Here is a 25,177-nt window from a genome sequence, read left to right as displayed (position 1 = left end):
CACCATCACACGAGCATGCCACACGGCCGTGTCCCTGTCAAGACCTATTTTAATTCTACTCAGAAAAGGCTAATTTTGGGCTATTTTGGGGATTCCAAGGTTTATTTACACACACTAGGAGAGGATCTATGGGGGGCGAAGAGTAGAAGTAAAAAGAAACTCGAAGACAGCCATTGGAATTAGCTCGGAGGCAAGATTTACTTTTAGACTAAAGATCGCCATTCAAATTCTACCGAAGTTTTTGGGTTTCTTTATATTTTGCTGTTTTTCCAATTTTGAGATGTTTTCCCTCATTGTTATGAACTAAATTCCCTAAATACCTAGGGAAGATGAAACCTAAGACGAATCTAATTATCTTTTGAATTATATGATAAATATTTGTTCTTATTCTTGATTATGAGTTTTAATCCTTATTTTAATATTTCAGGATATTAATTCAGGTTTTGATGTGCTTATTCAGTGGAGCAAAAGTCCCTATTTAAGAGTTGATCTTCCATAATTAAGCAGAGTTGATTGCAATCCTAGAGATAGGATGACATAAATCTGCCAGATTAGAGTCAAATCTAATAAGGGAATCCATAAATGGAGTTAATGCAACAATAGGGGTTTTAATTTGAAAGAGATTTCAATTAATCAACCTAGAGTCAATTGTTTTTAGCTCGAGTGAGATATTAACATAAGCTAGGGATTTCTACGGATTAAGTCAAGTGAATAAATCGTCTAATTTAGAAGTAATAAGTGAAGTCTAGGTGGATTCTTTCTTGGGTATTGTCCTCTCCATCGGTTTTCCAAAAGTATTTTCAAACTTTCATCTCTGTCGTGTTCCTAGTTAATTTGATAGTTAATCTTAGTTTAAAAACATCCCTTTAAGTCTTAGGCTAGATAATAAAAAGATAGTAATAACTAGTACTTTTAGTCCTTGTGGATACGATATTTCCTGTCTCACCATAACTATACTACTGTTCGATAGGTGCGCTTGCCTTAGTCGAATTTTTAGTCAATTTAGTGACCATCAGAGGGTAACACAGTTGTGAAAAAGTTATTGGATAAGCATTAAGTAGTTGCTTTCGTAATGGTATGTCATTAAGGAGAGCTCAGTCACGATACTATAGTGGAATAATTTCATGACTGAATGAGTTTATAATTAATAGGCAAAAAGCCATAACTTAATTGTAAATCATTTGAACCCTAATTACATATGTCAAATCGGTCCCTCTGCTAGCTCATTGAAACTAGAAATGAACTACGAGTTGGAATAGAAATGAACAGAATAAATAGAAACAGAGAATTGAAAAACATTCAGGAATGATTCTGGTTTTTTTTTCAAAATGGAAGAATGGAAGGATGGAAGAATGGAATCATTTGGAAATGAATGTAGGTTTTGAAAAGTAGAAATGAAAATGATCCATTTGCAATTCTATATGAATTACTTAAAAATGATTGGAAGAATGAGTCCAATAGGTGGCCTAATGGAGATTCCTATGGTTAGCTAGTGTTGAATAGCCAATCGAATGGTACAAGAAAGATGGCTATCTGTGGGTGCCTCTTAGGCTACTTCTCATGTTACCACGTGTCTTAGATCAAGTATGGGTATAACAATTACCCCTTGGTTGAGAAGTATGTTACAAAGCAACCTAGCCCAAGGCTATCTGAAGATAGTCTTAATGGGAGGCACCAGCCACAAATGAATTAGCAGATGGTTCAGAATGCCAAAGGTTGCCTTTTGCACATGTTGATAACGCTTTTAGAGGTGAAGAGTTGTACTGAAGGTTTTAGAACTTCTGAAATAAATAAAAAGCTGAACAACTATTCTCATGGAAACAAAACCAATGATAAAAGACATCGTTTCATAGGACATGTGTCAGGGCGGTATTGGTTGTGAAGGGTTGGATCGTTTGTGCAATGAAACTCACCATTTTGAAAGGGATCTATATATAATTTTTTTCTTTAACCAACAGGAAATTTTGTTGCTTCAAAGTTTCTAGGTGTTTTTGTATTCTTTCTGCAATTGTTCTTCAAATTACTCAAGTGTCCTCTCTCTCTCTCTCTCTCTCTTATTCTCGTCCCTACTCTTTGCTCATTCTTGCTTTTGTCTTTCAAGGTTAAGGTATTTAGGGTAAGATTTCACCTTTTTGTGTACATTTTCGTTTTCTATTTTGTATTTCTTTACCAATTATGGCCGGAAACAACTGTAATGACCCGATTTCCAATAGTGTTGAAAATGATGGTTTTGAAACCCCATTATTCTATAATTGAGTCTGTAACTATTATTAATTAATATTTCTGAGTTGATTATAATGTTTTATTAAAATTTGATCTAGTAAGTTTTGTCTAATTAGATAGTTAGTTAAAGTCAAGTAGTTTGACCTTAGAGATAAGTGGTTTTGGAAAATGAGGTATAAGGCCCTCATTCTGTAAATTGAGTCCATAAATATTATCATTAAATATTTAGAAAGTTTTTTATAGGTAAATTGAAATTTGATCCAGAAATTTTACTATTCGGATAGTTAATTAAGGAAAAAGGACTAAACCGTAAAAACTGTAAAAGTTAATCACTATGATTTTATTAACAAAAATGACTTAATTAAAATTTTGTTCAAGGGTTTTAGGGATAATTAGACCACTTTATTAAGATAATGGATGGTTAGTGTCTTGTTTTAAAGTTTTTATGTATTAAAATGTTATTAATATAATTATAATGTGTTAAAATAAATAATAAAACAAACATATTAGTAGGAAGAAAGAAAGAAATCCAATTCATTTTCTCTTCACCTTCTTCCCATGGTCATAGCTTGAAGAAAGAAATAGGAGTTGGGTTTTCAAGCTTTAACCCTTTGATTGTAAGTCGATTTTAGTATGTTTCTTGTAATTTTTATCTTTTTGAAATCATTGTAGTTTAATCTAGCTAGCCCGTGTGTTGATTTTTAAAACTGTTAGAGATTTGAGACATTTCCATTGTTGAATGTTAAAGTTTCTGGTGTAAAAATGGTTCCATGTCAAGCTTAGATGTTAAATAAAACTGATTTGTAAAGTAAAAAATGTTAATTTTCTATATAGGGACTAAAATGAAAATATTTAGAAATTAGTAAGAAATTTATGTAATTATTGAATTTAGAGGGCTGTTTAGGGATGGAATTGAAATCAGGTTATAAAACAAAGATTGAATTTGAAAGATATAGTTATTTCAGTTGTAGGGACTAAATTGAATAAACTAAAAAAGTTTAGGATACATTTGAAAAATGAAATTGAATTACTATATGGTTATATTAGGCTATTTTAATATGCTTGAATTGATAAATTGAAATAAATTGTTATATAGATCAAGATTTGAGCTATTCGAAAGATAATCACAAAAAAGCCAAATTTGATAATTAATCCCTAAAGCTTCAATTTGTTTGTTGATCCAATTAGGCAAGTTCATCTGGGACTTACTTTATTAATTGAAGATATATTTTTATATTATTTTGTTATATTAAATATTGTTTTGACATCAAAAGGATTAAATCGAAAAATATGAAGTATCTATATGTAAATTAGATATTGAACAGGTGGCAATAGATTAATCATATGAAATAAATACTATGGAATTGAATGAAATTAATGAAATGTTTATTTCAACGATGAAAGACTAAACTATTTAAAATGGAAAAATAATGTACTTTGATACAAGTAAGGAAAAAACAAAATCATCAACAAATAGTTGGAGATTACAGTTTGTATTTTATAATCTGAACTACTTTGTAAATTGCTGCATCTTAACTTGTTTTTGTATGGTAAGAACATAAGGTGAAACACTTTGTGATAATGAGATGTTTTGGGAATGATTTCAATTTATTGATGTTCATGAGGACTAGATTGAATAATGTGAAAATGTGTATATTTATATAAGTATGCAATTGAATATATATATATATATATATATATATATATATTGAGGTGGTTGATGCTGCCATGTGTTTTGATAAATGAAATCATGATAAAAATTGATGTGAATTGAGATGTGGTGATTGTTATTGAGATGGCAAATGGATGTTCAATGGAAGAAAAATGTGAAATAAAATTACTGTTTGTGAAATAAGTTGAACAGTGATAGACATGCTCAATGAATACATGAAATTGGAGATTGAGATACCAAATGATATGTGAAGTGGTTTGTTATGTATTATACAATAAGATGTGTTAATGAACAAAGAATATGTATATTGGTATAGATGACATGATAATTGCATTTCATTATGTTCAATATGACTCCTATTTTCAGTCAAATTTGAAAAATAATCTTTCAACTAAACTCTGTTTACTTGTTTCAATCAAACACTGATTAGTTTAGATTATGTTATTATTATTTGACCTATGAATTTAGCCTATAAATAGGCTCTTTTACAACCTTAGAAAAATACACCCATTAGAGATTAGAACTCATAACACATTTAGAGAATTTTGTGTTTACATTTTGAGGGTTCTTTGTTTTCGAGTTTTGGAGGTTTAGTCATTATCTTCATCTTTTGTACTCCTCGTTCTTTTGCCATTATAGTAAAATTATATTTGTCCGTGGTTTTTATCCTTTTTGGAAGGATTTTTCCACGTTAAATTTGTGTGTTCAATTTCTCAATTTATTCCGCTATTTTTCTTGTTCGTTGCTTAATTGGGTCGATCCCTAACACATTAATCATTTTTAACTTATGCATTTAAAACTATTCATATTATATTTCAATTATCGGATTATAGAAATACCACTAAGTTATACTCAACGTACGATTTTGTTTTTTGTGCGCAGGCTCGGTACTTTTAAATTGATCATCAACTTCAGCATCCAGCGACAATCCCGTACTCAAGAATGGTGATAGCTTATTTTTGGATCATGGCATGTACCTAAGGAGTCTTTGGTTAAATATTGCTTAACTTTGATCTTATTGGCATTTTGAGAACTTTATATATATGTTTGTATATGTAATTGATGGCAATGTTGTCTGGTTAATTTGGTTTGTGTTTGACTTATATATTGATAAGGTAATATGTTTGAGATAAGTTAGTAAAAGAATGATATGTAATTACTAGGTTAAATGGTTTTGGTATGGTTTTGTGCTTGTTTATATTCTTGATATTGAATCATGGTTTTATGGTGCTTGAAATGGTAAAAAGATGTCTGCTATGCTACTTGTTTTGAGGTGCCTTAAAAGACATATTGGACTAGTTGGAATATGAATCTTTTTTTGATTTTGAATTATCGAATTAAGGTGTCAAATGTGGCATATTGGTTAAGCACTTAGGTGGTGATAAATGATGTTATTGTCATGAAATTGATGTCTTTGAATTGGTTGAAGTATGGTACAAACGATTGCTTGTGACATAAGTGAATTTGGATTGTCAAGCTTGTGAAAAATAGAATAACGATAATGGCAAAAAAGAAAAAATAAAGAACACACAGATTTTTACGTGGAAACCCTTTCGGGAAAAAAAAAGGCCAGAGGAGAAAATAATTCACTGTGTCGAAATCGAATAATTACAAAAGGAGTAGACTATATCTATTTATAGGTTTGTAAAACCATATTCTAATTAAAGTTAAATATAAGTAATTCAATAAAGTTAAAACACCTTATTCTAATTAACATTAAACAGAGGAAGTAGACTTCTATTCAGCCCTCAGCCTACGCCCTTGTAGATCCCTTTATTTTGCCACTTGTATTTTATTTTATCATGAATTTCGATCACACTCTAACCAAGCTTGAATTGAAATGTATTTCCAAGTACACATGGCCTAGCACACAGCCGTATGTCATACACGAGCATATGGCATGGTTGTGTGATCTATAAATTTTTAGGTGATTTTGGTGCACACGATCACAGTCTGTTGCACGGCCCAATGACACGACCGTGTGACATATTTTTGAATATTTACATTTTTGACCCATACGGCCTTGATGAGTGTACATGGCTATTCGCACGGTCATGTAACCCATCCCACACAGCCACAATCTTTTCACACGGTTAGGGGACATGGGTGTGACCCCTGTTTGTAAAATTTTCCTATATTTCTATTTTTGTTTCAATTTAATCCTTGATTGATATCAGGTTGGTTTTAATCTTTTGTAAGTTCGATATAAACCCGAAACAAGTGAATTGTATGTTGTATATGATTATATATGAATAAATCGATATGGAATTGATATTTGGACCATGAAATGTAATCAAATATTATGTATTTACATGTAGCACCTTATAACTTGGGTTCAGTAATCGGACAGGGTATGGGGTGTTACAACAACCATAAAATGGAAGTCGAATCTTCTAGAGCAATAGAGCTGAGAAAGATGAGGCCTCCTAAGAAACAAAGAGAACCGATTATTTATAGCACTTTTGAGTGCACCACCCAAGAAAAGGAGGCTACACAGATACTGCATTTTTGTAGACTACTACAAAAGCTTTAAGGTATGGCTTCAACATTCCAAAGGGGCCCTATCCCCTTAGTGGGAATTATAGACTTAAGTATGGTGAGGGAAAGCCTAGGTTTTACCCATCGTTGCACTTGCTGTAAGCCGGGTTCCATCTTCCTCCCCATTCGTTAATAATCGAGGTGTTGAGCTGTTATAAGATTGTACCCAGGGAATTGGCTAGGGTATCCTAGTGGATACTCATCAGATTTATCATCCTCAATTCTAAGGTATGTTCTACTCTCAATGAGTACTTATCCACCTACAAGTCATCAAACCGTCACTTGGAGCTTATTAGCAAAACTTTTTTTTTAAATAACATCTTAGTAACTTAAATAAATCTTGTGAATAATTCAATGACTTAAATGAAAACTTTCGAATTTCGAATAGTTCAGTTATCAAATTGTAACTTTTTAATTAAGTAATTAAAATGAAAACTTATTAATTTAGTGACTAATAATATAATTTACCCTAACTTTTTTTTGTGATTACGCGGTGTTTTGTTTTTTATTATAATATTTTTGTGTCTGTCCGATTTGGTGATTTAGCATTGAGCATTTTATTTTATTTTTTTCCTTTTCATGATTTGAGTTTATTTTAATCATTTTTATATCCTTTTGATGTGGCGATGTCATATTGGTATGGTGTTTAGGATTGTTTTATGGCTTGTCCTTTGCATTTTTGGGTTTTCACAATTTGAGTTTTAATATTCAAAAGTTTTTAGAATTTATTAATTTATAGTGGAGATGCTCAAATTAGGTTTAAATAATTAAATAAAAACTATTTTCTTTCGAATGTGCTCCAATAATGATTAAATTTTTAAATTGGTTAAAAAGAGTTTATGTACTCAAATAATGATTAAAATTTTAAATTGACTAATAAGGACGAAACGATTTTAAGTGTATTTATATAAAATCAATTTCAAGTTATATTTTTATTTTTATTTTTAAAAATAATATTAGTATGTGTTTTATTCTAAATATAAATTATTGTAACAAATATTAAAATTTTTATCACTCAAAATCTCCTTTTGATTATTTTAGTGAGAAGAATGCATTTCTATTTGTAACTAAAAGGATAATGATCATCAAAGTCCAATCATTCGGTTCATAACATTACGTAAAATAAAAGTAATGATTTTTTAGCCTTTTAATTTTGTAAAAAATTATTTTAGCCATTTACCTTAAAATGGGTAGATATATATTTGGATTGCCATGTAAATGATACGTTAGCATTTAATTAATATTTTAAAATTTTAAAAAATATATTTGTAATTTTTATAATTTTTAAAAAATTTAATGATATTTAATTTTTGAAAATAGTTTTTATTATTTTTAAATTTTAAAAATTTATTTAAATGTTGACGAGTCACCCATTTAGCAATCCATATGTATGCAATGTCAGCAAAGTTAAAAAAACGTTAACTTCTTCGTTTATTTTGGAGTGATTTAACAAAAAAATACAAGTTTAAGAGCTAAAAAAATTTAAATAAATGACTAAAATAATTTTTTCATAAATTTGGAGTATCAAATAAATCATTATGCGAAAAACAAGTTCTACCCTTAATTATTGATGTTGGTGTTTGACACACTTTATCCAAATGAAGTATGAACTTCAATCAGGACTTGAACAGCAATGTAATGTATTCGGATGAAGAATGAAGAAAGAAAAATGCTTGAAATTCAAGCTTTGAGCTTTAAGCAGGGATAGAAATAGAATTTAGAAAGCAAAGAAAAGTGGAGCATATGGAAGGAAAATCTAATGATTTCATTCAAAAGAAACATAGGCTTAAAGCCATTACATATACCAGACATTGGCTGGTCAAAAACAATTCATCACCTAAACATTACCTAACTCCACTAGTTACATAGGGACTAGGTGATTTTGCTTGCAAACATAAACAAAGCTGGTGATCAGCTCTATCACCATCAAATTGCATCAAACATAAACTAAATTAAGTTCAAAATGAACTAGAACACAAAATATGGACTAAACAAACTAAACCATGAAAACTGAAACAGTAGCATGGTTCTTCATCTAGTTAACTCATATTTCCACTGGATAACATAAACTTTGTGATCAACTCCTTATCTGCATGAGCTACATATCCACCTTTGTTGCTGCATGTGTTGCATGGGAACTAACTTCAACACTCCTCCTTAGTTTCCATGTTTGTAACACCTAGTTGCTTTTTCAGTTTTATAAACCTTGACACACCAAGGGCCTTTGTGAAGATATTAGCAACCTGTTCCTCTGAATTGCAATGAATCAGCTCCACCTCTCGAGCTTGTTCCATCTCCCTTATCACATGCAACTTGATGCTGAAGTGCTTCGTTCTACCATGGAAGACGGGATTCTTTACAATTGCAACAGCAGACTTGTTATCACAAAAGATCTCTGTTGCCTCCCTTTGATGTAGGTTAAGATCAGCTAGAATTTTTCTCAGCCAAATGGCTTGATTTACAGCATTGGGAGCTGCAACATATTCAGCTTCTGCTGTTGATTGAGCCACCATCAATTGTTTCCTTGAGCTCCAACAAAACATGGTTGAGCCAAGGGTAAAATTATATCTAGAGGTGCTTTTCATATCATCACTTAAGCTAGCCCAGTCACTATCAGTATAGCCTCTCAACTTCAAACTTTCAGCTTTGTTGAATAACACACCATAGTCAAGAGTGCCTTTGATGTACCTTAGCACTCTCTTTGCTGCTTGAAAGTGCTGGACATTACAACAATGCATAAACCTTGATAACATATTCACAGCAAACAAGATATCTGGCCTAGTTGCTATCAAATATAACAAGCAACCAACTAAGCTCCTGTAGATAGACTCATTGACTGGTTCATGATCTCCTTGGCTTGACAGCTTCATTCCAACAGCAATAGGAGTGCCTGTTGGCTTACAATTCTCTATTGAGAACTTGGACAAAACCTTCAAGGCAAATGTTCTCTGTCCCAAGAAGATTTTTCCTTCTGCTTGGCGCACCTCTATTCCCAAAAAGTATGTCATTAGCCCCAAGTCAGACATTTCAAACATGTCTTTCATTTTGGCTTTGAATTTAGCCAACATGTCTTGATCTCCTCCAGTCACCAAAAGGTCATCGACATAGAGGGATACAATAAGCTGTATTTCAGCTTCACTCTTCTTGACATTAGTGTTGGCTCACTAACACTACGTTAAATCCCAACCGACCAAGTAAGCGTCAATTCGAGCATACTAGGCTCTAGGAGTGTTTTAGGCCATCTGATTGCATTCTTAAGCTCAGTACACCATTTTTCTTTGCCAGACACAACGAAGCCTTGAGGCTGATCAATGTAGATCTCTTCTTCAAGGAAGCCATTTAGGAATGCAGACTTGACATCTAACTGATGAATGGCCCATTGCTTTTATGCTGTTAAAGCAACTAGCAATCTGATGGTGTCAAGTCTGGCTACTGGTGCAAAAGTCTCCAAGTAGTCCAGGCCATATCTTTGACTGAAGCTTTTGACAACAAGTCTGGCTTTCAGCTTGTTTAAACTGCCATCAGCATTTTGTTTGGCACGATAGACCCATTTAACACCAATGGTCTTTCTGTTGGTAGGCCTTTCAACTAGCTCCTATTTTTTATTCTTTTGAATCGTCTTGATTTCTTCAACCATGGCCTGTTTCCATCCTTCATCAGCTTCAGCTTCTTCAAAACTGCTGGGCTCCAATATGGCAACTTGTGCTCTTTTATAAATTTCAGCCAAAGGTCTAGTGCCTCTGACAGGCATGTCATCAATGTCCATTTCAGGACTAACTTGATTAGGTTCAGCATGATCAGCCATCAGCTCTTCAGAAACAGCCTCTGGCTCATTCTTTTCCCAATTCCAGCATCATTTTTCATCAAATATCACATCTCTGCTTACTTGAATTTTGTTTGTTAAAGGGTCCAAGATCTTCTTGACCATACTATATCCGGCTAAAATACCAGGAAGAGCTCTTTTGGATAACTTATCCCTCTTTACTGCTGGTATTTGGCTGTAACATAGACAACCAAAGACTTTCATATGAGCCAATGATGGCTTGAACCTGAACCAGGCCTCAAAAGGTGTCTTGTGAGCAAATGCTTTGGTTGGAAGCCTATTCTGAATGTAGACAGCAGTATTGACTGCTTCAGCCCACATGGTCTTAGGCAAATTCTTCTCAAATAGTAAACATCTGGCCATATCCATCAAGCTCCTGTTCTTCCTTTCACTTACACCATTTTGTTGAGGTGTATACGTGTTGGTGAGTTGGTTTCTAATGCCTGCTTCATCACAAAAGGTATTAAATTCGGATGAAGTATACTCTGTTCCATTATCAGACCTAAGGGTCTTGAGTTTACAGCCTGTTTCAGTTTCTGCTGCAGCTTTAAATTTTTGGAATATTGAGAGTACTTCATACTTATTTCGGTGAAAGTATTCCCAACAATACTTGGAGTAATCATTAATAAATAAAATGAAGTATCTGCTTCCATTTAATGATTCAGTCTTCATGAGGCCACACACATCTGTGTATACAAGCTGCAGCTTCTCAGAGGCTCTCCATGCTTGATTGGTAAGAAATGGCAATCTTGCTTGTTTTTCTAATTGACAGACCTCACATACCTCTTCTTCCTCAACAGAGTTGGTGAAGTTTTCAACCAAGTCTTCACTGATCATCTGAGTCATTGATCTGAAGTTGGCAAGCTTGGAATCTTCTGTAGAGGCAATGCAGGCTGAGTGTAAGTCACTTGGCCAGCTGACTTCAAAGCATTTATCAGTCATAGTGACTAACATGAACTTGGATCCACTTGGATCACTTATCTGGCATTCTTCACCTTTGAACACAACAGAATAACCTTTCTTAAGCAATTGAGCAATGCTGAGAAGGTTTCTGTCAATCTCAGGCACTAGCAGCACATTTGGAATGACTTTATTGCCTGTAGGAGTGCATATTAGCACATCCCCTTTTCCTTTAGCTTTTATGAACTGTCCATTACCAACTTTCACTTTGGTCTTGCAGCTTCTATCCAAAGTCTTAAAGATGATTGCATCAGGTGACATGTGGTTAGTGCAACCATTGTCCAACAACCAGCCTTTTGAACCTTTCTTCTAGCCAGCTGAGCATGAAACAGCAAAGACCTGCTCTTCATAGTCACTATTGTCTTCATCCACTTGAGCTTCAGCATTTTTGTATTGTGCTTGATTCTGGCCAGGTCTGCCCTTTTGTTTGCAGACCCTTTCAACATGCCCCTTCTTTTTGCAATGTTGTAGTATTTGGCCTCTAGATGACCAGGCTTTTTACAAAATCTGCAGAGTTGATCTCTTCCTCTTGCAGCATCAGGCTTAGGCCTATTTTTTGAGGTCTTCATGCCTTTGTAGGTTGAGGAACTTGAAGGCTGAGGAACTTGAAGCAGACTTGGTCTTAGCTTGGAAAGCACCCTCTTGGTTCTCCTCCATCCTGCTAGCTCTCCTTTGCTCCTGAGCATAGAGGGCATTAATGAGCTCAGTTAAGGAGATTCTTGCTAGGTCTCTTGAATTTTCTAAGGAGGATATTTTTGCTTCATACCTTTCTGGTAAGGTAGAGATCACTTTCTCCACAATCCTTTCCTCATCAAATTACTCACCAAGGAGCCTTATACTGTTAACTACAGCCATGATTCTGTCAGAATACTTCTTGACAGTTTCTTCTTCCTTCATCTTCAAGTTCTCAAAATTCTTTCTCAAGTTTAGAAGCTGCTGTTGCCTTGTTCTTTCAGTACCTTGGAACTCCTCCTTCAATTTGTCCCAGGCTTGCTTCGATGTCTCACAGGCCATAATCCTTGTAAAGATCACATCTGAGACACAGTTCTAAATACAGGACATAGCTTTGTGCCTCTTAGTCCTTTCATCAGCATGTTGCCTGATCTGTGCAACTGTTGGATTTGCTCTCAATGGTGTTGGTTCAATATCTGAGTTGACCAACCTCCCATAGGTTGAATGCCTGTAGGTAGGTCTTCATTTTAACCACTCATATGTGATAGCCTTCTCCATTAAAGACTGGTGGTGCAGCTGGTGAGATGCCTGATGTAGCCATTGTTCTGAAGGTTGAAATGTGACAGGTCCACTAAGAAATAAGCTCTAGATACCAATTGTTAGTGTTTAACACACTTTATCCGGATAAAGTATGAACTTCAATTAGGACTTGAACAGCAATGTAATGTATCCGGATGAAGAATGAAGAAAGAAAAATGCTTGAAATTCAAGCTTTGAGCTTTAAGCAGGGATAGAAATAGAATTTAGAAAGCAAAGAAAAGTGGAGCATATGGAAGGAAAATCTAATGATTTCATTCAAAAGAAACATAGGCTTAAAGCCATTACATATACCAGACATTGGCTGGTCAAAAACAATAAATTCATCACCTAAACATTACCTAACTCCACTAGTTACATAGGGACTAGGTGATTTGGCTTGCAAACATAAACAAAGCTGGTGATCAGCTCTATCACCATCAAATTACATCAAACATAAACTAAATTAAGTTCAAAATGAACTAGAACACAAAATATGGACTAAACAAACTAAACCGTGAAAACTGAAACAGTAGCATGGTTCTTCATCTGGTTAACTCATATTTCCACTAGATAATTTAAGCTTTGTGATCAACTCCTTATCTGCATGAGCTGCATATCCACCTTTGTTGCTACATGTGTTGCATGGGAACTAACTTCAACAATTTAACCTAACCAGACACATCGTATCACCATTAAAGTTAATCCAAATTCCAATAATAATTTTGTACTAAATAAATTCATCATTAATTTATAGAATTCCATGACAGCAATCACATTGAAAACAAGGCACTTGAGTTGAAAGCTTGAAAACCCAGCATCCATGGCCATGGACTTTAACTGCTTTTCAGTCCTTTTCTTTCCACCAAATTGCATAGCCATATAGACATCCAATTGAGAAATAAACTTAGCTGCATTACTTGCCTCTGCTTCCTCAACCATAATGAAACTTATTATTATCACTTTCCCTTTCTCTTCTAATGCTTCGTAGCAGTTTTTTTAGGAATTTTAAGCAATTCTCATCATCTCAATTATGAAGAACTTCCTACAAAAGCACAAACAAATTAATATAGATACAATCGTAAAGTTTTGAATCCATCTAACTCTTATATAACCATCCATATCTAACTTCATCATTATGGTATCTGCTTTGGGAACAGTTGAGAACATATCTCCTCCTACATGCTCAATGCCTGCACGATATCAAAGATCAACTTACGAGCCTACTTAAATCAACTCACATGAGTTTAAAGTAGGGTTATATAATTACCAGGGAAAGATGGGGCTGCTTCTACAACATAAGGCAAGTCATAGTTAATGCCTTTAATAGAAGGGTATTTGGAGATGATCATGTTGAGAGTAACCCCATATCCACCCCCAACGTCTACCAAAGTAGTTACCCCTTGGAATCCATTATATCTCTCAAGTATTTTCTTCATTGTTACCTTCGAAAGATTTTTCATTGCGGTGTCAAATCTCTTCGCATTTTCTAGATTTAAGCTCTTATATTGATATGCTGGCATACCATGCACTTTCTCAAAGAGACTCCCACCTTCAAGGACTAGATCTTTGAACCGTAGCCTATATATAAAATAAAGGATTCAAGTATATATGTGGAAATTAAAGGAAAATTAATCACACAACGTTTCTATTTTTTTTTCTTGATTAAGTGTTATGGTTAGTTTGTTGACTCCTATTTTTAACAAGTTTGTTAGTCAAATAAGTTTGTTTAATCTTTATGGGATTATTCTGTTTTCATTAGTCTGTTAGTGGAGAATCTTACTTCCACAATTTAATTTCTCTGTAAGCTTATATAAAGGCATAATTATTGAAGTTAATAACTGTGAATTAATTTTGGTTATCTTCCTCTCTTGTGTTAAGTACTCTTTTAAATTTTTTTCATCAGTGATATCCAAGCTAAGTTTAGAGTGTTTTGTGTTGTGTTCCAGATACGGTGTCACAACATTTGAGTGATTCTGATAGATTTATTCAACCTGCTATTCCTCACTTTGATAGTCATTATGATCATTGGAGCATATTGATGGAAGATTTCTTAAGGTCAAAAGAATATTGGTCTGTCTTTGAGGATGGAATCCAAGAGCTAGAAGCTAGAACCAGTTTGACAGATGCACAGAAGATAGAGATTGATGCACAAAATCTAAAAGATCGGAAGGCCAAAAATCATTTGTTCCAAGCAATTGATCGTTCAATCCTTCAAATGTTACGAGGGGAATTTGAGAATTTGCACATGAAGCCAGGAGAGACTATTTCAGACTATTTCTCCAAAACAATGACAATCGTCAATAGGATGCGTACTCATGGAGAACAGCTTGGAGATGTTGCTATCATTGAAAAAAGTTTACGATCCTTGTTGCCGAAATATAATTTTATTGTCTGCTCAATTGAGGAATCAAAAGACTTCGATGCTTTTTCCATTGATGAGTTAAAGAACTCATTAATGATTCATGAATCAAAATCTATTTTACAGGAGAGTGAGAAGCAAGCACTGCAAGCACTATCGACTCAAAAATATTCTGGGCATGGTAACAACAAATGGAAGGGAAGAAGCACCGATGAGAGGAGAAATGTTTGGGATCATCGCATATCTGATAGGAAGCCAAAAGCTATAGACAAATCCCAGATTAAATGTTTTCGATGTCACAAGCATGGTTATTACCGTACTGAATACTATACCAACATGAATGGAAACAGTGACGAAGGTCGAGGTTAAGGCCATTTGAGAGGGAATGGTAGAGATTGTGGCAGAGAAAAGGTAAATTTTACAGTAATAACTGATAAAGAGGAAGAGAAAGAAGTGACCCTATTAATAATATATGATTTGAATAAGGAGACTCGAAAGAATTTATGGTATCTTGATACAGGTTGTAGCAATCATATGTGTAGAGACCGATTAGCGTTCTCTGAGCTCTATAAGACGTTTCGAACAAAGTTTGGTGACAACTCTCTCGTTTCTATCCAAGGACGAGGAAAGGTAAAGATCTAAACGAAGTTCTCATCTGTCCAAAGTATTTCTAATGTTTTCTATGTTCCGGATCTAAAGACAAATTTACTTAGCATGGGTCAACTCCAAGAAAAGCGCTATGAGGTGATTATCAAAGATGGAGTGTGCAAGATCCAAGACGTTAATCTTGGGTTAATTACTAAAGTTACCATGACGGCCAATAAGATTTTTCCATTGCATATCCAACATATTAAACATGACCATTCTTGTTTTCCAACACAAGAAAAAAGTTTGGTGTGGCTTTGGCATTACAGGCTCGGGCACTTGAACTTTGGAGGATTGCAAACACTACAATAAAAAAAAAATGGTTGCTGGTCTCCCTACGTTTGATATTCCTTCAAAAGTATGTGAAGATTGTGTTGTGGGAAAAATGCCTCGAGATAGTTTTCCAAAAGAAAAAGCCTGGAGAGTTCCAAAAGAAAAAGCCTGAAGAGCCTCAAAACAGCTTGAACTAGTTCACTCTGACATCTGCAAACCATTGAATCTAACTTCAAATGGAGGTAAGCGTTATTTTATTTTAGTTGAAAGAGTTGGGATTACTTTCTACATGAAAAATCTAAAGCCTTTGTAGCTTTTAAGAGCTTTAAAGCGCTGGTTGAAAAGAAAGTTGGAATGTTACTTAAAGCTCTTCGCAGTGATCGTGGAGGAGAATATTTTTCTCAAAAATTTGTAAGATTTTGTGACTCTAATGGGATCCATAGACAACTAACTGCAGCTTATAGTCCTCAACAAAATAGAGTAAGTGAAAGGAAGAATCGAACAATCTTAAATATTGTTCGAAGTCTCTTACAAAGAAGTAATGTTCCAAAAGCTTTTTAGCCGGAGGCAGTGAGTTGGAATGTTCATGTTTTAAATAGAAGCCCTACACATGCTATTTGAAAGATAACACCGGAATAAGCTTGGTCAGGTCGACAACCGGATGTGCGTTATTTTAGGGTGTTCGGATGTGTTGCTTATTCTCATGTGCCAGATCAGAAGAGGACAACGCTTGATGACACGGTTGAGAAGTGTGTTTTTCTTGACATTAGCAATACTTCTAAAGCCTACAAATTATGTAACCCCACCACTAAAAAAAATATTATTATTTGTGATGTAGTTTTTGATGAGCAAGTATTCTGGCCATGGGAAGAAAATAATGACAACTAGCAGTTGAGGCAAATTCTAGCTGATTTTAGTGATGAGATAACAGAACCAATAATAGAACAATCTACAGTTGAAGCAGATCAACAGAACGAGCGTGGTAAAAGAAACAAAAGAAAGCCAGTGTGGATGAAAGATTATGTAGTCAGTGAGAATCAATCTGAATATGATGAACATCCTCAGACACTTTTTGTTTTATTTGTAGATTGTGATTTTGCAAAGGATACAAATGATTGGAAGAGCACTTCGAGGTATGTGTTCATGCTAGGATCAGGGGTTATTTTTGGTCATCTAAAAAACAATCGATTGTTACTCTGTTAACCACCGAAGCATAGTATGTTGCAGCCACTACATGTGCTACTTAAGCAATTTCGCTAAGAAACATTCTTGCGGATTTTTTTTCCACAGAAAGAACCTACTCCAATTTATTGTGACAATAGTCTAGTTATAAAATTATCAAAGGATCCTCTCTTGCACGGAAGAACGAAACACATAGATGTAAAATTTCATTTCTTGGGAGATCTCACGAAGAAGCGAATTATTAAAGTTGTTTACTACAGAAGTGAGGATCAAGTTGCTGATATTTTCACCAAACGTCTCAAGATTGAAAGGTTCATGAAGTTGAGAAAGTTGCTGGGAGTTTACACATTAAGGGAGGGATCGCATGATGAAATTGCTTAAACTGGAAATCTATTTTCAACTTAAGGGAGGGATTGATGGAAAATTAGTCACACTACATTTCTGTAGCACCCCAAACCCGGCCCAGAAGTTATGGCCAGATCCGGCATGCCACATCAAAAACATTAAAAAATTTTTCATTCTAAGTCCAAAAAATCGTACTTGATGTTCAAAAGATTAATTCATTAAGGGTTAAGGTGAATGGAAGCTGTGCACCAGGTAGGAAACCGGAAAAGAGGTGGTGAGTCCATCAGACTGCTTAAGTACCAAGCTCTCTTCGGATCCAATCCTAGACATGCATACCGCCATTGCCACACCTTAACGTCATGGATATTTCTAGGAAACCGATTCGATTAAGTCATTTTTAGGAAAAGTGATTAATTTTGGAAAATACTTTCATTGCGGAAGCTTTGCTTGTTGTCGTGTTATTTTGAAATCAACTGTTGTTTTTGAAAACGCGCCCTAAAGCTATCCAATTTCAACAGTTAAAATAAGTATTACCTATCTTAGTAATACATATTAAAAACCATCAAAAATAAATAAGCGGCCTTATTACATTTAAAAGCCCAAAACCTCAAACGTAATTAAAAGGATGTCTAGTTCACCAGAAGAAAATCAAACTTTCAGAATGGGTGGCCACTCCAAATTCCCTCACAGCTCCAAGCCCACTATGGTTGGGGATTACCTGCGTGGATGAAAATAAAATGGGTGAGTTTGGGGAAACCTCGGTGTGTAAGGAAAACCCATTCAAAGCCCAAGTCAGCTCAAGCCTATTGGGCCTAAGCCCATTCAGTAATGATGGTCTTGGACGAGCCCTTTTGATTACAATAAATGGGCCTTAGCCCTTATTGAGATAACAGTATGGCCCATAGGCCTATTTCAAAATACATGCAACATCAATAACATATGCAAGCCGATTTGGGAGACTACTCAACCCACCAACCACTACACTCCACCCGTACTAGCCATACACTCCATGTGGGGATAGCTCAACCCACCCAACCCAACACTCCACGATTGCGGCATTTTGCTCGATTAACGATAAATTGAGGCAAAGCCTCCAAGATCGTGGACAAGCCACTTTCAGTACTTCCTCCGTCAATATCCCGGTCCATGCATCGAGATAATAACAACATGGCATGCGATAAATAACAACGATCAAACATGCATTTAGGTCAATTTAACCTAGGGGTATTTCGATAATTTATCTACTAGGGGTAAAATTGTAAATTTTCACTTTTAAAAGTATTTCAGTAATTTATCTATTTTAGGGTTTTCATGCATATTCCTACTTTTCACGTACTAACAGAATCACTACCGAGGGTTCTTACCGAATTGGGCCGTTGGCCCATCATTCCAATTTTGGCCCATTAAGCCCAAAAATATCGAGGGCATGTAAATCATGCACTTTGCGGTCAAACATTGTAGCTTACCAAAAACATTAATCGATTTACCTCACGAGCATTCGCACACTCGCAAATCTACAAAATACCGGTTTTCGGCATTTCGGCTTTTGCCGATCTAGACTAAGAAAGAGGGTGGTGTTAGTTACACACCTATTTGCGGCGATATGCTGACGAGATCCACACACGAACCGCCTACAATTGGATTACTAACATGTTAATCTAACTATTCAAATATAAACTACGTATTAACCCCTTACAATATTCGGCCAACCACACCTACAGATCATAGTAAGCTTATAAGAAATCAATAAGCAACTCATTAACAAATTTTTGTCAATGTTTACCACATAATCATAATTTCACTGCAAGCTGTCTTCCTAAGCAACAGTCACTAAATCATTTATAACTGGAGCTATGAAACTCCAAATCAAGTGTCGTTAATTTTCCCTGAAAATAGACTCATATATCTTATATCCATAAAATTTTCAGAATTTTTGGTTTGGCCAATCAATACCAGATTTTTCTCAAAGTTTCGCATGTTTCACTATTTGACTAATCTGACCACTCTTCATTACAAATCAAATTTCTCATTGTACAGAATTCAAAATATATTCTCATTTATTCCATTTGAAACTAGACTCATTAAGCTTTAATTACATAATTTATACAGCTTCTAACTCATCTCCCATAATTTATGGTGATTTTCCAAAGTCACGTTACTGCTACTGTCCCAAGCAGATTTATTACCAAATCACTCTTTCACACATAACTTGCATGCATGTTTTTTTTTTAAACATGTATATCACCAATCAATCATCACATATCTATGATTTTACTTAAGTATAATCCCCATTTCATCATTTTAAAGCACAACATATTAGCCGATTTTTCCCCTTAGCATCTAAGCACATGCATGCTCATTTGTTTGGCTCAACTTCACATATCTTCCATTTTTCATCAAAAGAACATGAAACAACAACCATTTCCTTCATTTTAATTCATGACCAAATGCTCACAACACAACCAAAAATCAAAATATACTTCAAGAGTTAAGGTAGAATCAAGAAGAACTCATGAACCTCAAAATAGAAGCAAGGTACCAAGAACTTACCTTCAATTTTCCTCCTCCTAATGACCGAATACTCAAGAGCTTTCTCCTCTCCTTTCTCTTCTCTAACTTTCAGCTATGATGAACAAAGATGGACAAAACTTTGTTCTTTTCACCCCTTTTTCTTTTAATAAAACTTCATATTTCATCCATTTAATTCTTTAATACAAAAGACATGAAATTCTTATCATGAAACATTTACCTAACCCATTATCATGAAACATTTACCTAACCCATTATCATGGAACATTTACCTAACCTATTATCAATTTGTATCAATTTGTACCATAAATTATGGATATCAAGTGTACATTTTGTCTACAACAACATGATGGCTGGCCACTTCATGTAAAATGGGAGGTTTGTCATGCAAATCCTCCTATTTTGCACTCCTATTTATTTGGCCACTTCAATTTAGCCTATAGCATTTTCAAACATTTTCACATAGGTTCTATTTCATAATTTCACCCCCTTTTTCTTATGGAACAAAAATTAACTAAAATTGTCGGGTTCTATCTTAAATTTGGGCTTTCTAGAGGCCCACTAACATAATTAAACCTATGCCAACATTCACAGGATTCCCGAAAATTGGGGCGTTACAGTTTTTTTTTTTTTTTTGTGGATTAAGTGTTAGGGTTAGTTTGTTGACTCCTATTTTTAGCAAGTTTGTTAGTCAAATAAATTTGTTTGATTTTTATGGGATTATTCTGTTTTCATTAGTCTGTTAGTGGAGAATCTTACTTCCACGATTTAATTTCTCTGTAAGCCTATATAAAGGCATATTGTTGAAGTTAATAACTATGAATTGATTTTAGTTATCTTCCTCTCTTGTGTTAAGTACTCCTTTAAATTTTTTTCATCGGAAGTTAGAAGCAATTTTACATACTCCAATAATTATTTTTAATAATTCAATTTGTTTGCAACTAGACGAATGTACAATTTGTCCATATTTTGACTCAAATCTTGTAATTATTTTTCTTACATATTTATGAGAATTTTGAACCACAGTTGCCTTGATTTGATTATGTTGAACTTCTGTCAAGTGTGGACATTATTTGAGGAGTAAAAAGGTATATTTAAAGAGATACGATTTCTTTAGAAATTTTAGTGTTGAAGATATTTTATGCCTTTCAAAGACTAATTCAAGTGTAATCTTAGTGGCATAATTTGATCATACTGGTTGGAAGATTATGAATATTGGAGAACTGTTGTTGGTATTGAGTGCTTATTTGTTCATTAATTAGAAGAATTTGTATTAAGGGCAATTTGCTTGTAAACAAATTATTTTTATGTTGAAATTGTAACTAAGCTTTTAAGGTTGCATATTAGTTGAATGTTTAAGTGTGAGTTTGTAATTTGCTATGTGAGTTAAACTTAAATTATAACTTATATTATTGATTCATAATGAATTACTCTTTAAGTAAGTCTTAGAAATATAAGAAATATTCGAATTACATAAACAATTTTTATGTGTATTGTTATCATAGTTGGTTTTTTAGTTACAACTTAACATACAATTAAGAAACATAACTATTGAATTAGTTAATATAATTATACTTTATCAAACATGTAAATTTTCAAATTGATATAGGAGATCTAGGGAAATATAAATCGAGTTTGATTTTAAATAATATTTTATATTTTATCTGTAAATGTAATATGCATCTTATATTTTGTATTTTTATATTATAATTATATTTTAGATATCAGAATTCAAAACAAATTAAAATCAAATAATTATGAAAGAGAATATTAGAACTCAACTTACCAGACTTCAATGTTGGCCTTGTCGCTAGTAAAAACAGCCAAAGATCCATTATGTTCGTCATTAACAAAAGCTTTACCAGCCAAAGTAATCTCATACACTCTTTCACCATCTTCTCCATCACCCGCACCGGCATCGAGCTTTCGCAAAACGCAAGTAACTAAACCATGGCAAGCGAGGAGCCGAAGCATGCGATCGAGAAGGGAAGGCGCGTCGGGATTCTTCTCACGAATCTCCGACGCGATCTGGTTCGAAGAAAGCTTCACATCAGGACCTGCCTTCGTTAATATATAGAAGACACCGAGCTTAACTGCGGCATCCAAAACGTAAGTAAACATGTGGGAGGTTCGTAAATACCAAGCATAACTGAATGCTTCTTCTTCTTCGGACATGGGGTACGAGGATCTCAGCTGATTCACGAGTGAATTCATTTCTTCTTGTTTTGGTTGATACTGGAAGAAGCTCTTTTACCCCAATCTATATTATAGTCTCTTGATTTGATAAAATATAAAGTATACCTAAATGGATATTAATGAACGTGACACAAGGAGTAAACTAAACGTTACTTTAGATAAAATATTGATTTATGGGGAAATGGTTTAATTGATCCTAATTTCATTCCCTTTTCTTTTTCCTTTTTCCTCTTAATTTTTTATAAGCTTTTCTGTTTAATGTTTTGAGTTTATTTTAATCAATTTTGTATCCTTTCGATGTGGTGGTTTCATCCCGGTATGGTGTCTAGGATTGTTTAATGGCTTGTCCTTTGTATTTTTGGGTTTCCAAATTGTTAAAAAATATTAGGGTTTTCGGAATTTATTAATTTATAGTGGAGATGCTCAAATTGGGTTAAAATAATTAAATAAAAACTATGTTTTTGAATGCGCTCAATAATAATTAAATTTTTTAATTTGGTTAAATAAGGATTAATGTATTCAAATAATGATTTAATTTAGTTAAATAAAAGCAGTTTCAAGTTATATTTTACTTTTTAAAAATAATATTAGGTGTATTTAAATGTAAAAAGTATTTACCTACTTGGATGTTATATCTATGTTTGGGAGTCATACGTTGATGGGGTTTAACTTCTTCATTATTATACTTCACAATACAAGTTTAATTTACCATAATCACCCATAAAACTCCAAAATAATTGTTGTTTCAGCCTTCTATTCTCCCCTTACTAACTTTTTTACTGTTTTCAACATTCAACTTATCGACAGAACATTCAAAAGTCTAAAACAATTGCACTCAAAATATAATGCTTTCCTATCAACATATGTTGTGGTTAAAGGTGTTCATGGATCAGGTCAAGTTAAGTTTATGTAAAATATTTAGGCTTTTTTTTAAGTCCGGCTTAATTCAAAAATAGTCTTATCTTTTTGCATAAACTCAATCCAATTTAAAAAAGTAAAATTAGGATCAACCTGTTCATATTTAATTTTTATAGATTAATTTTAGTTAAAACTTAATTTTTTAAAATATAATACATTAAATGCACTAAAATATTAAAATAAAAATTTTCTAACACATTAAAAATATTTATATTAAAAACACTACCATAAATATTTTATTATATTTAAAACACACATAAATATAATAAATATTTTATTGCATAAAACATAAATTTCAAAATTTTATATTTTGGGTTGGGTTATTTAGTTGGATAAGTTTTTTTAAGTCTTGGACAATGTGTTTAATTGTTATTAGATTAGTGATTTAATATAAATAAATATATAGTTATTATTTAATATATATATATAATTAATATAATATTAGTTTATAACATAATATTCAAGTCGGGTCTAGCTTGAGGCAAAAAATCTTGCCGGCCTCTATATAAAATGGGCTTAAATTTTACTTAAACCCATTTTTCAGATCTCATATTTTATCCAAACATTCTCATTTTTTAAACAGACTTTCGAACTTGAGTGAGTGACCTGACCCATGAATAGGTTTAGTTCTCACACCAATCCTTTATTTTTTTTTTTTTCATGAAAGTAAATATGTTGAAATAAGCTTTTAAATAGGCTACTTCAAGCAGAAAAAATGTTACTCAATATATTTGAATGTTAAAATCATTACCCCTATCTTGATCTTAACAAGAGGCAGACTTGAAATAGAACTTTTCAAGGTTTACAATTATAGCTCATATTCTAGTCTGTTTAAAGTAAGATGAGTTACTACCAAGGAGGTAGCTAGGTGTTGGTAAGGGTCGGCCCCTAAAATGGAAAATTTTTATTTAATCTTCTTCAAAATTTATAAAAACTAAAATCGGTAAAAATAAAATTATACTTTAGTCCTTCTTAAAATGATAAAAAAATTAATTTAATCTTTTATAAAATTATACTTTGATCCTCTTTAAAATGATAAAATTTAATTTAATATTTTAAAATTATGAATATATAAATATTAAAATAATGAAATTATATTTTACTATTATAAAAATATATAATTTAATTTCAACTCCCTAAAAAAAAATAGCTTCGACCCTGATTACTTCTAAATGTACTCAAAACAACTGTCTCAAATTTATCTTCATGTTAAAGTCCCATGCTTAGATTAGGACTCTTCAAAGGTGTTGATTTCTTCTTTGTAACATGGATAAGTTTCTTTTAAGAACAAATAAAAATTTATATTATTTATAACACTCCTCCTTACACATCCACAACCACATTATATGTTTCGTTAAAATTTTATTAAAAATTCTAATGTAGATGAAAAAAGTATACAATATTAACATTTTTGTCTCGTCAAAAGAACTTTAACAGAAAAGTCTAAGGAGATAAAACATTGGCTAAGACAAAAGAGTATCTTTTAAAAGAATAAAAGTTGAATTTAACTAAAACAAAAATAAGCGCTAAGTTTATAAAAGATTTATATGTTGAAAGCTAAATTTATCATTATATCTATTATTTATAGCAGACTAATTATGGGTTAAATTTATATATATACAAATCCACTATTGTAATGATTAAATTTTGATTTGGAGCGATGTTTTATCCTTTAAAAGTACATAAATAAATTTAATAAAATTTAAAAATAAATATTTACATTTTAAAAAATAAAACTTTCAAGTTATACTTTTTAAAATATAAAAAGATCATATTTTTAAAAATAAAAATTATAAAATATAAACTGTTTAAAATTCAAAATAAAAATAATTTTTAAATATATAAAACATTCCAAAATTCCACAATGGCAAACCATTAAGAAACCAAATCAACATGTCGGCTGCCAATTAGGATTATAAGGATTTTATGTCTCTTTCTAATATAATCATTGCCTTGAAATCATCCCAAATCGTCAGCTGCCATGTCAATTTGAGATTTCTATACACAGTCTATATTATTCTAATAATTAAAATTGTTCATATTTTGATAAATTTTGTTTTCCATATTATTTCAAAAAAAACCTAATAATTAACTAATAAAAGGTAAAAGAAAATTTTCATCAAACCTTAGTAAAGTGCCACAGGAAAGTTTCATCAAAGCTTAGTAGAATAAGTGGTAATTTTCCAAACCAAGTGAGCGAGTGGATTTTTCTTTTCAAACCTTAGTACAATAAGTGGGTTAAATTCTCCAAACCTTTTCCTTT

General features: G+C 32.9%; 2 protein-coding genes across 3 annotated transcripts; one reads left to right on the top strand and one right to left on the bottom strand.

Moving 5' to 3' along the window:
- Positions 1–14,505: 14,505 nt before the first annotated feature.
- Positions 14,506–15,195, top strand: LOC128282147 (uncharacterized). Its single transcript, XM_053020319.1, has one exon. It carries the CDS (start codon positions 14,506–14,508, stop codon positions 15,193–15,195), a length of 690 nt encoding a protein of 229 aa, XP_052876279.1.
- A 2,277-nt stretch (positions 15,196–17,472) lies between these two features.
- Positions 17,473–22,079, bottom strand: LOC108462549 (anthranilate N-methyltransferase-like). 2 transcript variants are annotated; one of them, XR_008271612.1, is made up of 3 exons: positions 19,822–20,005; positions 18,861–18,902; positions 17,473–17,989 (listed from the first exon to the last, which is right to left on the bottom strand). XR_008271612.1 is itself a non-coding variant. In XM_017762482.2 (2 exons), the coding sequence occupies exons 1-2, from the start codon at positions 22,012–22,014 to the stop codon at positions 17,986–17,988; spliced, it is 432 nt and encodes a 143-aa protein (XP_017617971.1). In that variant the 5' UTR covers positions 22,015–22,079; the 3' UTR covers positions 17,473–17,985. The 2 variants fall into 2 exon arrangements, 1 of the variants encoding a protein (XP_017617971.1); XM_017762482.2 differs by lacking the exons at positions 18,861–18,902; positions 19,822–20,005 and adding an exon at positions 21,587–22,079.
- Between the last annotated feature and the right edge of the window lie 3,098 nt (positions 22,080–25,177).

The sequence above is a fragment of the Gossypium arboreum genome, chromosome 10 (genome assembly GCF_025698485.1).
Source record: "Gossypium arboreum isolate Shixiya-1 chromosome 10, ASM2569848v2, whole genome shotgun sequence".
NCBI lineage: Eukaryota > Viridiplantae > Streptophyta > Magnoliopsida > Malvales > Malvaceae > Gossypium > Gossypium arboreum.
This window is presented reverse-complemented; position numbering and strand designations above follow the sequence as displayed.

Coding starts and splice junctions, on each gene's coding strand:
- LOC128282147 (XM_053020319.1), top strand. CDS start 14,506: ATGGAAGATTTCTTAAGGTCAAAAGAATATTGGTCTGTCTTTGAGGAT.
- LOC108462549 (XM_017762482.2), bottom strand. CDS start 22,014: ATGAATTCACTCGTGAATCAGCTGAGATCCTCGTACCCCATGTCCGAA.